At 44.1% G+C, this 15,325-nt stretch overlaps 1 protein-coding gene across 4 annotated transcripts in view; it reads right to left on the bottom strand.

Moving 5' to 3' along the window:
• Nucleotides 1–15,325, bottom strand: part of AKNAD1 (AKNA domain containing 1) — a 62,722-nt gene that overhangs the window by 7,338 nt on the left and 40,059 nt on the right. For 2 of the 4 annotated variants that reach the window (XM_063606638.1, XM_063606639.1), the window contains exons 11-17: nt 14,761–14,888; nt 14,276–14,357; nt 10,371–10,462; nt 7,026–7,123; nt 3,372–3,494; nt 3,176–3,283; nt 337–418 (exon numbers count right to left, since the gene is read on the bottom strand). In XM_063606638.1, coding sequence (XP_063462708.1) covers nt 337–418; nt 3,176–3,283; nt 3,372–3,494; nt 7,026–7,123; nt 10,371–10,462; nt 14,276–14,357; nt 14,761–14,888 — 713 coding nt within the window. Of the gene's footprint in view, nt 1–336; nt 419–2,860; nt 3,078–3,175; nt 3,284–3,371; nt 3,495–7,025; nt 7,124–10,370; nt 10,463–14,275; nt 14,358–14,760; nt 14,889–15,325 lie in introns of those variants that run through there. The other 2 variants (XM_055115170.2, XM_055115169.3) reach the window with 2 other exon arrangements.

The raw sequence follows: 15,325 nt of genomic DNA, 5'->3' as shown, positions 1-15,325 counted from the left end.
GCTTCCCTGAGCCCCCAAATTAGGTCAATGGGACTTTGTACATCCCCTTCTTGGCACTTACAAAGACTATGTGGCTTCTCTGCCAAAAAAGTAAGCTCTGTGAGGGCAGGGACAGTGGCTGACTTTGTCCTGTGTTCTCAGTACCTAGTACAATGACTTGGTTTATTGAATAAACAAATGAATGATTGAAGGATTAGATAGGTTTAGGTTTGAATCCTGGCTCTACTCCTAATCATCTAGGTTATCTTGGGGTAGGTAGTTAATGCACTATCAAGTACACTGTATCCACCCAACCAATGAGAAATATTTTGTTACTGATAATGAAATAATACTTACTTTCCTGGTGTGGGCTCATGTTCACCTTTAAAGGATTTTGAATTCACTCTCTGAGAACAGATCCGTTTGGGTTTTAAAAAAGCTGAAAAATGTTAGCTATCATTAAATTCAGAGTATCAAAAATGAGCCCCAAATGGTGCCTATGTATCATTCCTTGAACTTTTTGTATGAATGAAATATTTCATAAAATTTTAATAAATCAGAAAACTGGGAAACATAGACAACAAAGAACTTTTGCTGGGCGTGGTGGCTCACGCCTGTAATCCCAGCACTTTGGGAGGCTAAGGTGGGAGGATTGTTTGAGGCCAGGAGTTTGCGACCAATCTTCCCTGTCTCTACAAAAAAAAAATTCATAAACCCCTTCCATACTAACTATACATTTTTTGTTAACTTAGCTGGGCATGGTGGCATGTGCCTACAGTTTTGTAGCTACTTAGGAGGCTGAGGCAGGAGGTTCACTAGAGCCCAGAAGTTCAAGGAAGCATTGAGCTATGATCACATCACTGCCCTCCAGCCTGGGCGACAGAGCTAGACCCTGTCTCTAAAAATGAAATTTTTAATAAAGAACTTTCTATGAAGATTCTGAACTTAGGAAAAGAAATTCAATTTTAAAGGGAGTTTTAGGCCAGGCGTGGTGGCTCATGTTTTTAATCCCAGCACTTTGGGAGGCCGAGGTGGGCACATCACCTGAGGTCAGGAGTTCAAGACCAGCCTGGTCAACATGGTGAAACCCTGTCTCTACTAAAAATACAAAAATTAGCCAGGTGTGGTGGTGGGTGCCTGTAATCCCAGCTACTTGGGAGACTGAGGCATGAGAGTCACTTGAACCCAGGAGGTGGAGGTTGCAGTGAGCCAAGATAGTGCCACTGCACTCCAGCCTGGGTGACAGAGTGAGACTCTGTCTCAAAAAACAAAACAAAACAAAAAAGGTTTTATTAGCAGATAGAAACCAGGAGTTTAGGTTCCCTGGGTGCTTGCTGTGTGATCTGTGCATGACATCTGACTTCTCTGGGTTTAACAACCACATCATCTGATAAATGGAGAAATAATATCTTCCAAGAGGTTGGGCCAAATGGATTTCTGAAATCCTCTTCAATTTTAGGAGTTAAGATTCTAGGAGTAGAAATTAATGATTATGTTACAAAGACAATTCCAGAAAATAGAGTCTAAACACAGAAGGAAAATGTGGAAAAGTCACCATGGAAAACAAGAAGAAAGACAGATAAAGGAAAAAAGACGAGTCAGTGGCCAAGAAATCTGCCTTCTCTGTCACCAAGGCTCCCTTCTCCCCTTCCCTTTCCCTCTTCTTCTTCTCTCTGTCTTCCCCTCGTTCTCCCTCCAGGTCTCCTGTCTTATTCATTGGTGTCAAGTAGCCAGGCTTCACTCACACTCAGGAGGCTCCCGTTGGACAAAGGACGCTGGGAGAGATTTTCCCTCAGACATGCAAGGCAGGGCAGAAGCCAGAAACCAAGATTTAGTCATGCTGACCACCTAGACTTGGGGCATGATGAAGAGGCACTAATGAGCTCAATCTTGATTCTTTGGTGGTCTCCAAATGTAATTTTGGATTTTACTGGAAACTCAGAGTTAGAAAGCACCACAGTGTCACCTGGTCCAGTTCTAGTCCAGTGTACAGATCTACAGCTTCCAGACAAAATCCATTGCCTTCCAGTCCACAGATGAGCTCACAACCTCCTGCCACAGCCCCCTCCATTTTCTGTCTGCTCTAGTTGCTGTAAGGGTCTTTGTAACCTGGAGGAAAAGCTGCCTCCTTATGACTTCTACCCCCTTAGTTAGCTAATGGAGTTCAAGATCACATTGTGGATGAATCCATTGCAGCCCTCGTTCGTATACTGGCATGACAAGTGTCACAGGCTGTAGACCTCAAAACCAAGGAGATAGTGAAGAAATCTGCCCTGTGGCTTCTCCAGTCTTAGTGACTGTCACTTCAAAAGAATACATGCAATTGGAGGATGTGGCAGCTGGAGGTGGGGAGGGGAGACACAGCTAAGGTCAGTCAGGTAAATGACATTCTTAAGTCTTGGGCACTGGCCATCAAGAAAGATAAGAAACATTCTCCCTGGTGCCCTCTCCCAGAGAAGGAGAGGAAGAGCTCTGAAGGTAGGAGGGCAAGGATGTAGCACCTGTCAGAGAACCAGGTATAGCTGTCGTTCAGTGGTAAAACTAGGAGTATTTCCTTCCCTCCTTCCTGTTCCCTTGGCACACTTTGCCCTGCTTTTTGAACTTACCCCATTTTGCTTTGAGCTCTCCTTATTTGGGTATGAGTTTCTTTCTTTCAAGAGCTTGGGAAGGAGCAGTCATTCCCAAGATGTATTTAAAAACACATCTTTTTAAATATGTGTTTGTAGGGTTTTAATTTTTTTTCAAAGACAGCAAATTTTTGCATTGGAAGTTAGCAACATGATGTCTATGGAGTGTAAAAATAGTCTACTTCTCTACATGCTGACTCTTAGTAGGGATATATGTAAAGCATTAGCCACCTCTGAATAGTAACAATAATAGTAGTGATTATCCAGTAAGTCATTTATTTGTTCAGCAAACATTTATGGGTTGCTACCAACTTGCACTGGCGTAGCCCTTAATAACTTTCAAAGTCCTTGGTCACTGCAATTTCATATTTTCCAGCCCCAGCTCAGCCTCTTGCCATCCAGATGTAGGGCTGGATTTGGAAGTGTCAGGTGAGTGCACAAGACCTGGGCAGCAAAATGGAGAGGCCAGGGCTTCCCAGATGGAAGCAGTGGCCAGTGTCATGTGAATGTCCCATACCTGGGACATTAGGTTGTTGATATGGATGGGGTCATGCAGGAGATGTACTTACAGGGTGAAGAGTTTTTACTTTCATCTAAAGAATGGGGCTGGACAAAGGCACCTCTTTTGCTATGATTTGAGTAATTCTGTCCTGGAGTGTTGTATCTATAATGAAATTCTGGGAAGAAAAGATTAAAAATACAGTTAATTGCCTGGGAACAGTGACTGTCCCCACTCGCCTTTCTGAGGCCCCAGGTGAGTGTTACCTTTAGTTGGTTCTTTCCCGCAGGCTCTTCGGGAGGTAGGAATCTTAGTGCCACAGTCCTGACATTTGTTACTCTGCATTTCAGTGCCAGAATCAGAACAGAAGCTGTGTCCTGTATCAGAATCTGAAAAAGCCCAAGTTGCAAGAATGAAGGGTAAGTGTCTTGATTATAGTCATAAAATATGGTGTGGAGAGCAGAGCTGTAACTGTGCAGGGTATGTGTTTGGCACCAAAGTGCTTAATGTCCCGGCTGTGTCACCAAGAGGAGTTGCCAGCCTGGGGTAACATTTGGGATTCCCTTCTGACAACTGAGAAATGTTTTGATAATTAACATTTCTTGTATGAAAATCTCAAGATGTAGCATACATATTTAGGCTTAGTAAAGGTCTGCTGAATGAATGGATCTGCGGCAATTTGGCCCACTGAACTATCAGACAACCTTGTATTTGTATTTGTTTTTCCATAGTTGGCCTGATACATCCACATTCTTTCTCTCAGACCCTGCTGTGGCCAAGAGCTTGTATTTTGTCATCCAGACAACTGGAAAGATGGGTTTCTTCTATGTGACATTCATAAGCCTATAAGGGAACCTGAATCATGACTTTGCTCTCTTAGCCTCAAAGAAGCTAGTAGCAGACAGCATGTGTATCTGGTGCAGGTCTAGAACCTGTCTGGCAGGCTGTGGACGGAACAGCACTCCAGGTAAGGCCAGAGTATGAAAGCCTGGGGCCAGGCGGGTGAGCATGTCAGGACTGAATGTCCAAGCAACATCTCGCTGCAGGACAGATGCTGCAGTGACAAAGCCTCTTCCAATGCTTCTTGCCTTACTGAACTCATGGTTAGACTCATTTTTAACATTATCTTTCAAAGTATTTTAAAGTGAAGTCATCCCTGGCTGACATCTTGACTTTTAACATATTATACAATATATAGTAACTTCATTGTATAATAACAAATCCATTTCATATTAGCAAATGGAATGAGTTTGAAGGCCCAGGGTTGAAGCCTGGCTCTGCTACTTATTAGCTATGATGGTTGAAAATATGTTTACAAATTCTTTAACGTGCTATTTTTATTTTTTTTGAGCCAAGGTTTCATTCTGTTGCTCCCAGGCTGAAATGCAGTGGCTCAATCATAAGCCTCAACCTTCTGTGGTTTTTTTTGTTTTGTTTTGTTTTTATGTTTAAATATTGGGTCCCTATGTTGTCCAGCCTGGTCTTGAACTCCTGGGCTCAAGCAATCCTGGTTCAGCCTCCCAAAGTGCTGGGATTACAGACATAAGCCACCACACCCAACTGACACTCTTTAAAATGTACAGCCTAATTCCTCTCTCCTTGAGTATAGGCTGGGTTTAGTGACTCACTTCTAACAAATAAAATAAAGCGGTAGTGATGGCATCTAACTTCCAAACCTAGGCCATGAAAGACACTGAAGCTTCCATCTCGGTATTTCTCTCTTGGATCACTTGCTCTGGGGGAAGCTGGCTGCCATGTCATAATGACACTCAAGCAGCCTATTGGAGAGGCCCACATGTCGGGGAACTGAGACCTCCTGCCAGTGCTCATGTGAGTGAGCCATCTTGGAAGCAGATCTTCCAGCCCCAGTCAAGCCCTCAGATGACGGCATCCTTGGCTGACATCTTGACCAAACCTCAGGAGAGACCCTGAGCCTGAACCACCCAGCTAAAGTGCTCCCAAATTCCTGACCCACAGAAACTCTAAGATGATAAATGTTTGTTGTTTTCAGCCTTAAGTTCTGGGATACTTTGTTACACAGCTATAGATAGCTAATACACTCACACTCACTCTTTGGTCCTGTCAAGTCACTTAATTTCTCTGAGCCTCTAGTTCCTTATCTATAAAATAAAGATAATCATTCCTGCATTACAGGGATGTTGTGAGAGTTATGTGACATACACTGGCAACAGTTTTCAAACTTTTGATTCCAGAACTCTTTTACACTCTTAAAATTGAGGACCCTAAACAGCCTTTGTTTCTGTGGTTTTAATCTACCATAAAATGATAATATATACCATTTTATATACCTGAGGTAAAAATCCCCCCTCATTGGAGAACAGCTAGCATTCAACATTCAGTCCACTGCAGATGGATTGGTAGAGAAGTACTAATATATAGATTACTAGTCATTTTTTGCTTGTGCGAATCATTTAGATTTCCCAAAACTAAATGAGCAGTTCCAAGGCACTTTTTTTTAGAATTTTAAACTGAGACGTTTAAAAGATAATTTTATTTATTATGGCATTTAAAAAGTAATAAATCCATGTCATATTAACAAAATAGCAGTTTTTAATGAAAATAACTATTTCTAAAAAATTTAGTGAGAAGAGTGGCATCATTTTACGTTTTGGCAAATATCTTGAATATCTGGCTTAATAAAAGGCAACTGGATTCCATAACCGCATCTCCATAAGTTGCCTGTAATACTAGCGTTGCACAGCTATATGGCTGGTAAAGGAAGGACCTGGTGGCCCCCCCGAAAGGGTTTCAGGAAACCCCAGGGACCCTCCGATTACACCTGGAAAACCCCTACTTTGTTATACCATCTGGCATAATACGTCTTCAATCAATGAACCCTATTATTATTTGGAAATGTGTCATCTACAGAGAAGCCAGTGCAGAACCAAGTGTGACATAACAGAAGGCAGAGCTGGAGGCATGGCTCTGGGCCACAGGCAGTGCAGATGTAAGAAAGCCTGGGTAGCTCTCCAGTGCAGCTTCCTGGTGCATAAGCTGGGGAGACAAGCTGGGTAGGTAGGTTAGGCTCAGAGGTGATTTTTAAGCTCAGAAGCTGCCTGAGCAGAGGCCTCCAGCCCCACCTCTTCTCCCAGGGCAGTTCTGCTAGATGTTTCTCTCCTTAAACTATCTTTGAAGAAAGGATCTTATGACTAAAAGCCATTGAATTGCGTGTACTGGGGCACCTCCCAGCTCCAACTTTCTTTGCTTCTATGAAATGCATATATCCAAAGCAGCAGCAATTCTCACGTAGCCAGTAACCTTACCAGGTACAGTTATGGGTCATGTGGGAAGGATGAGGATGGACAGACTGAATGACATCTTGTGATTGAGTCCATGGAGTCCTTCATTTTCAGCTAGAAACAGGTGTTCATGCTTTACTCTACTTAACCACATCTTATTGAAAGTGATTCTTTTTTTCTTTTCTTTTCTTTTCTTTTTTTTTTTTTTTTTTTGAAACAGGGTCCTACTCTGTCGCCCAGGCTGGAGTACGGTGGCATGATCATGGCTCACTGCAGCCTCAACCTCCCGGACTCAAGCAATCTTCCCACCTTAGTCTCCCAAGTAGCTGGGACTACAGGCGTGAGCCACCACACCTGGCTAATTTTTGTATTTTTTTTGTACAGATGGAATGTCACCATGTTGGCCAGGCTGGTCTTGAACTCCTGAGCTCAAGTGATCCACCCGCCTCAGCCTCCCAAAGTGCTGGAATTACAGGCATGAGCCCCCATGCCCAGCCTATTAATTCTTTACATTTTGCAAATAAATAAATACAACATGCAACATCCTAGTGTAGGGAAATGCTCTTGGAGTGGCAGATGGCAAGCTGGTGCCTACTGCGAGCAGACCCCATGGGGAGGGACACTGAAAAATGAGCACCCAGCCCAAGCCCATCAACTTACTGGGAGTTGAATCTGAGTGTGGTGCCTTTTCATGAAGGACAATTGAAAATCTTCCACAGTTGATCCTTCCGTGGCCCTTTTTCTCCACTTTTTGCTTCCTAAAAAAAGGTGCATAAGATCCTGTAAACTTTTAGTGCATTTCCAATAGATAGGGAAAGTTTTGGTAAAGTTGAAACGTTAAATTTTGTTATATTAGAGCCTGGAACAGTGTAGGAGGGGCTTGTCATCCTCTACACAGAGCTCTCCTCTGCCTGCCTGTTTGAGAGCTTTTCTACAAGAAATTGCACCCCAGCACAATTTGGCCTGATAAGAAAATGTATACAAGACAGGCCAGGCGCGGTGGCTCACGCCTGTAATCCCAGCACTTTGGGAGGCTGAGGTGGGCGGATCACGAGGTCAGGAGATCGAGACCATCCTGGCTAACACGGTGAAACCCTGTCTCTACTAAAAGTACAAAAAATTAGCTGGGCGCGGTGGTGGGCGCCTGTAGTCCCAGCTACTCGGGAGGCTGAGGCAGGAGAATGGCGTGAACCCGGGAGGCGGAGCTTGCAGTGAGCCGAGATAGCGCCACTGCACTCCAGCCTGGGTGAAAGAGCGAGACTCCTACTCAAAAAAAAAAAAAAAAAAGAAAATGTATACAAGACATGAAAAATAAATGTTTTGTTCTGCCGAGGTTAATATCTAATCATCATATACACATTCACAAAACACATTTGAAGTATGGAATTATAAAATTTGGAGTTTTCCTCATGCATCAAAATCCATTCCAGGCTGGGTATGGTGGCTCATGCCTGTAATCCCAGCACTTTGGGAGGCCAAGGAGGGTGGATGGCTTGAGACTAGGAGTTCAAGGTCAGCCAGGGCAACATGGCAAAACCTCATCTCAAAAACAAACAAACAAACAAACAGTTCCTACCAGGGGAAGAAACTATGCTATACGTCAGTAATGGGTCACGTAGCTTTGGTCCTGGAAGTACAAGCTGATTACAACCAACAACTCCAGCAAAGTGGGCTTTGTCGGGTGTCTGTGGGACTAAAGACTGTGGGAGCATGTGAAGGTGATTTTAGTTGCACATGGCCACCAGGTGGCGTCAGAAAGAAGCAACTGCAATGGACATTGTTTAGGAGCCTTCCTGTGGCCCACCTGCAGCTTCCTCCCTCCTCCTCAGAAATCCCAACTCCTCCAAAGGAATTCGAATTAATAACAGTTCTGAACAAAGCTCTTGCTAAGCTCCTGGGATACAGTCATAGCCCCCAGGGAAAGTTGTTCATTCTTAGTATGGAAGGCACTGTGCCCGAGATATCTTGGCATAAATGAGGCAGATTGCCCAGGGCTAGGGTTTGAGCCCAAGGCATTGCTGGGCAAACACATGCTCGCCGCGCTGTGCCCTGGCCTGCTGTTGGCGGAGAAGGGATGGGGCTGCGGGTTTGTGGGGCTGGGGCTGAGAAGCCAGGCTCTTTCCCTCCTCTTGGAAAAACATGCTGTCCTCTTGAGTCACATATTTTCTCACACCTCATTTTCTGTCTCCACCCTTCTCCTCTGGGGCATTTGAACATTTGCTCTCCAAAGTGGGAAACGTGGATCTCACTCAAGTGCATGCAGTCCAACACAGGACTTTTTCTGCTTTTAAACTCCTTTGTGTACTCAAATCTTCTGGCCAAACATAATTCCTCTGGAGAAGACAGTTTTTCAACAAGACAAAGCAGCTAAAGTACACACTTAAATCCAAAGTTTTGCATCAGAAATAACATAAAGGGATAAGCATATTTTACATTTTACACATATGTAATTTATCCACTTATATATAAACAATTTACAAATATCCTGAAAACAGTATGTACCTCAGCAAGCTTCATAAAGGACAAGTCCCAAGAGAGAGAGATTTAATCTTCTAACAGAAAGAATATATAGTCCTCCCTTCAATCAATAATTCCTCAGGGATTATGTAAGTTACAAGATTTTAATTCATAAGTCATGTGTATCTTCTCATCACTCCCCAGCAGTGGATTCACTGTGATATTTGATTTTACACTTGGTTGTGCTTGTCTTTCCAGCTTGTCTATCATAAAAAAGTATTATTTAGTCTGGAACATTGGTCCCTGTCTTGGTACTTAATGTACTTCTGTAGGGTCTAGACTAGGAATTTAGAAGAGAGAAATTTAGTACCTTGAGTGCTTAATAAAAATGGTTCTTAAATGTCAAAATACTTTCATTATACTTAGTAAAACCTTTAAAAATCCAAAATTAGACTTTAATTCAATAAATAAAAATAGTAGGCCTGGGATGACTCAGTGAGTAAGCTTCATGAGTGCCCCTTGGATTAAAGGGCAGCTCAAAGCTGATGACTGACAGGGTGGTTTAATGGCCCACACACAATGACACATGACCATTTTTAGCACAAGCTTCATGCAGTTTCTTTTCTCAGGGGTGGACACTCATTAGAACTCTTAAGGCAGGTGCCCATTCCCACAATGGAATGCTTTCTAACAGGAAGCCTCAGTCTTTCAGACCCTGTCATCTGCTTCTATTAGAGTCCATTACGTACATATAACAGTGGTTGCTAAACACCTGCTGCCTCCCTGACTCTTGACCTTCCAAAGGTCAATGAGCCAAGCTTTGGCCGGAGTCCACAGTGAGCTTAGAGGTAACATCTCTCGCTACCTGAAAGAAGCTTCAAATAAATGATACTGAATCGACACAGATTAATAGTTGCACCAATGGGTGTTTCAAAAACAAAGGATTTCTCCTGAGGATTTTACATGATTTACAGCTTGTTAGCTCTGGAAGATTTCGTCCTTAGGAATGGGAGGAAATCAGCCCGAGAAGAGGGATGAGGCTTGTTCCTGGGACTGGGGGGCTCAGGTGAAACCCAACAGAGAAGACTTTTGCTCATCATAAGGAGAGAGTAGGGATGGTGGGAGCTGTTTGTTATACAGGATAAGAATCCCCCATGTGGGCAATGTTCAAAAGCCTACAGGACCACCCTCCGTGGGCTGTAACCATGATTCTTAACCAAGGGGGCTTATCGGAATCACCTGGGGAGATTTAAAAGCAATATTCCTACCAGAGCCCCACCGCTGGCGATGCTGAGACAGTAGGTGGGATGGAGGCATGTGCATGATTGTAAAATCTCCCATGGTGATTTTGATGTTCTCCCCAGTTGAGGACCACTGCTAGAGGATCTGTAGGGTGCGAGGGAGGCTGGGCTCTGTGCCCAGGCCTGAGATCTGTGACTCTATAACTCAGCCAGTGGCCTCAGTTAGTTGCCGCCCACTCTCCCTGGAGTTACTATGCCAGGACTGACTCCAATCCACCCTGGGAATGTAGCCGCAAGAAGCCCTCACCATTCAAGGAGCCTGCGACAGAAGGCACAGCTCGGACTGGGTGCCGTCGTCTCTGCACAATCCTGCCTTCTTGGAGTGCCCTTGGGGTCTTCCTGCGCCACAAAGCACACAGATGGAGATGTGATAGAGGATGTGACTCACGCCGCGGCTGCACGCGCACAGCCCAGCAAGCAGCTGAGGTCCGGCTGAACTTGCCACCTCAGGCGGAGAGACTCGCCAAACCTCTCCTCCAGTTGGGGAAAGGGAGGCGCAGGGGGACAGGAGGAAAAGAAGAAAGAGCCCATCCTTAGTTCTGATGTGTCACTCAGTCAGGGCTGCGCCTCTAATGGCCTGGGCTGAAGAATGGAAGTTTCCACCCTGGCTTGCTTCCTTCCTCCTCTAAACAGATTTTAAAATCTGGTGTACAGATGACAGAATACTTTCCCCTTTTTATTTTTCCCTTAGTTTCAAATTACTCCAAGCTTCGCCAGAGAATGAACAGATTTAGGAACATAATTTTTAGATCTATTAATCTGACCGCTGGCTAGTAGAGCTCTAAAAGCCTTTCTAAATAAATATATTCAACTATGAATTAAAACAGGGTTTAGGGACTGTCTGGGGGCCTAAATGATTGGTTATATGTCCCTCTTTAACACAAAACAATTACTCCACTGACCTGTGAGGGCTGTTACCACCCACTGTGTATTTTTGACTAAGGTCTTACCCTTTATGTAAGTAAAAAATAAATATACTTTTCCCATCATTATAAACAATGGCAGAAGCATCATTGTACACATAGCTTTTTCCACATCTTGGATTACTTCCTGAGGAAATGTCTGGGCCAAAGGTTGCGAACATGTTTGTGTGATGACCCATATTGCCAAATTGCTTTCCACAAAAGTTGTACAGATTTCACAGCCACCAACAATGTGGATGGCTCAGTTTGACCACACCTTCCTCTGCATCAGGAATTATCACTTGAAAATGTTTCTGTTAATTGAAGGGAGGGGTGTGTCACCTTTTGTGTTAATTTGCATTTCCTCTGTGACTAAAGGAAATAAGTCTGTTCCTATATGCTTATTTATTGGTTGTATTTCCTACCTGTGACTTTTTTTTTTTTTTTGAGACGGAGTCTCACTCTGTTGCCCAGGCTGGAGTGCAGTGGCCTAATCTCAGCTCACTGCAACCTCCGCCTCCCGGGTTCAAGCAATTCTTCTGGCTCAGCCTCCCAAGTAGCTGGGATTACAGGTGCCCACCACTACCCCCAGCTAATTTTTTGTATTTTTAGTGGAGACAGTTTCACCATGTTGGCCAGGCTGGTCTCGAGCTCCTGACCTCATGATTCGCCCACCTCGGCCTCCCAAAGTACTGGGATTACTTTAATTGTGAGTAATTGTGTGAGCCACTGCGCCCAGCCTTACTTGTGACTTTTTAGCTCATGTCCTTTGTCCATTAATTTTCTTGGAGGGTTTCAGTGTTTTCCTGTTACCATTTGTTAGTTGTTCATGATGTGCCAGGTGCTTCCCTTATAGTCTCCTTAATACTTCCAACCATCCTGGCACGTTGTCTCCATTTTAATGGTGAGTAATCTGAGGCCTGGCGGATTTAAGCAATTTGGCAAGGTTGCATCATGAGTAAGTGGGAAAGCTGGGATTTTAACTTTTACCTATCTGATTGGTATGCTGTGTTCTTTTTTTTTTTTTGAGATGGAGTTTCTCTGTGTTGCCCAGTCTGGAGTGCAGTGGCGCAATCTTGGCTCACTGCAACCTCCACCTCCCTCCCAATTTCAAGTGATTCTCCCACCTCAGCCTCCCTTCCAAGTAGCTGGGACTACAGGAACACACCACCACACCCAGCTAATTTTGGTATGTCTTAGTAGAAACAGAGTTTCACCATGTTGGTCAGGCTGGTCTCGAACTCCTGACCTCAAGTGATCCACCCACCTTGGCCTACCAAAGTGCTGGGATTACAGGCGTGAGCCACTGCACCCGGCCAGTATGCTTGTGTTCTTAACCACAGTTCTGCTCCTTGGGGAATTTGTCACAGCATTTGATATAATGAAGTTCTCAACAATGAACATTATTTGCTCTTAATATTTTCTCAGTTGTCTATCTACATTTTTTTTAATTGATGGTGGTTTCAGTTTTGTAAACAACTTAAAATATCAATATTGTCAAGGAGGAGGTGCGAGTGGCCAAGAAACATATGAAAATAGATTGAGTTTCAAAAATAGCAAGATTAAAATAATGAGATATCAGTTTTCACTTATGCATTTGGCAAAAGTTGGAAAAAGAAAAAAATGTCTGGGGTAGGCTCAAAATGGGGACACCAACATTCCCACGCACTGCCCTCAGCCTATAAACCCCCATGGACTTCCTAAAGGCCAGATTATCAGAATTTTCAGCATGTACCATTTGAACCATTAACTGCAATCCTAGGGTTTTATTCTAAGGAAATGATCAACTACAAAAGTTTGCATGTCAAATGATGTTACCTGAAGCAGTGTTTATGATATCAAAGAACTGGAAAAAACTAAATCTCCATCAATAAGAGATTGTCTAAATGTGTCAGAGTACATTAGTATAATGAAATATAGTGCAGTCATCAAAAATGAAGCGATAGGTTTATTCTAAGTGATGTGGAGAGCTGCTCAAAATATAACATTAAATGAAAAGCATAAAACAATATATATAGTAAAATCCTATTTTGGCCAAAATGTATATATAGGAGAAAAAAAGACTGGAAAGATATACACTAAAATATTAGCAATGGGCCAGGCGCAGTGGCTCATGCCTGTAATCCCAGCACTTTGGGAGGCTGAGGTGGGTGGATCACCTGAGGTCGGGAGTTCTAGACCAGTGTGGGCAACGTGGTGAAACCTCCTCTCTACTAAAAATACAAAAATTAGCTGCATGTGGTGGCACATGCCTGTAATCCCAGCTACTCAGGAGGCTGAGGCAGGAGAATCACTTGAACCCAGGAGGCAGAGGTTGCAGTGAGCCGGGATCGCACCATTGCACTCCAGCCTGGACAACAAAGCGAGACTGTCTCAAAAAAAAAAAAAAAAATTAGATTGATTTTCCTCTCAGTGGAAGTTTCTTCTTTATACTTTTCTTTATTTTCTCATTTCTCTTGTAATAAGCATGTATCAGTTTTATAATTTAAAAAAATAAGGGTTTTTTCATCCATTTTTCCCGTGTTTTTTTTTTAATTTTTATATTTTATCATTGCTGAGCTTACAGGGTTACTCCTCCACTGACATTTAAGGCAGATTTACATAAGCAGAATGCAGGGAGGTGCCCCTCCACCTGAGTTGGAGACCCGGGCTTTAATATCACCTATCATTTACCCTGAACACATATCACCTTTCTAAACTACTCTTCCTCTGCAAAAAGTCTTTGCAAACTGTAAAGCTCTGAGCCAACATAATTATTATATCATTGTTTACTGCTTATTATAATATTATAATATAATATCATTTAAGACCCCGGGGTTGTTAATCCCAGCATTTCCAATTCATTCGAAATGAAATAATCTCTAGACCGTCAGAATTTAAAATGTGGTCCGCAGACCAGAACCAGCAGTTTTGGCATCACCTGGGGCTTGTTAGCAATGCAGAATTGCAGGCTCGCCCCAAACTTACTGATTCAGAGCCTGCATTTTAACAAGATCTGCAGGTGATTCATAGGCTCGGAGAAGTTGGAGAAGCTCCGGTCTAGGTACGCCTGCCAAGATTCTCAGGAGTGCAGAAAGTGGGAAACCGTCAGCAGTACCAGCCATCACCAGCACTGACACCCAGGATGCCATTAGGAAGAGGTAAGTGATCTTGATTATGCCAATTTCACAGTCACATTCAGCAACACTGGTTTTAGTTAAAGAGCCAACAATGAGAAGAACCCAGCCAGGCCCCGGCTGCAGGACATTACCCCAGAGTTAGAAGACAGCCTCATGGCCACTTGGTCTGGCTTGTTCTGGGCAGCTGCATCTCCATAATGACCGTTTAGGTAACTAATTTTAAAAAAAAAAAAAAAGCAGTTTGAATGTTAGAATCAGTTCTTGAGCTACCTGGGAGCTCCACTATTTGGAATCATTTGGCATCACCCCTGGGATGGTGGGAGCGAGCAACCTAAGGCAGAGAGTGCTGTGGGCCTCATGCGGCCACTTGACCTTCACCTCTCCCCGCGTCCCCCAGCCCCAGCTGTCCCGTCCCTCAGATCTCTGCCCAGAGGGTTGCAGAGGCTGGCCAGGCCCTGCTGGTGGGGCAGGTGAGGAGCCAGGCTACCAGGCTTTGTAACTTGTGGTCCAAGACTGCTTTTCCTGTGGGAGCCTCGTGGGCCCCCCTGGAGGCTGCATGAGGAAGGGGCCTCTTTCTGTGTCCTGTGTCTGCTGGGGCTCCAGGGCTAGGACTCACGTCTGCGGGGCCAGCTCACAGAGCTCCTCGTTGGGGGCCTCCTGCGGCCCTCCTTGGGGTGTCCCTGTTACCTCACTCCCACCTGAGCCTCGAGGCCCAGAAGGGTGGCCGGGGTGCTCCTTGGGAATCTGGGGGAGCCACACAGAAAGACTTGAATTAGAGCCACAGTCCCACTGGAGGTGACTCAAAATCAGTTCAGCATCCCTACAGCACCCCTAAGGCACCATAACATCCTGCCTGTCGTCCCCACCCCTGTCTCCCCCAGCTCTTTACCTAGCTGTCTTCTCATCCTCCAAGACTCAGTCCAAATCTCACCTTCTCTGAAAAACCTTCTCCCTTAGTAATTCAAACCTTCTACATTTAGTTACTTTTGGTCATATCCCATTACTTAATAGTCATGATAGCTAACACCCAGGAGTAATGTACTCACTGTGAGCCAGGCCCTATTTTCAGTACGTTACTTATATTAACTCATTTAAACATCATAACAGCCCTGTGAGGCAAGTATTATTATCTGCATTTTACAGAAGAGAGAACTCAGGCACAGAGAGGTTGCATAACTTTC

The sequence above is a fragment of the Pan paniscus genome, chromosome 1 (assembly GCF_029289425.2).
Source record: "Pan paniscus chromosome 1, NHGRI_mPanPan1-v2.0_pri, whole genome shotgun sequence".
In the NCBI taxonomy this organism is placed as follows: domain Eukaryota; kingdom Metazoa; phylum Chordata; class Mammalia; order Primates; family Hominidae; genus Pan; species Pan paniscus.
Note: the sequence above shows the minus strand (reverse complement) of the source record. Positions and strands in the feature narration are given on the sequence as shown.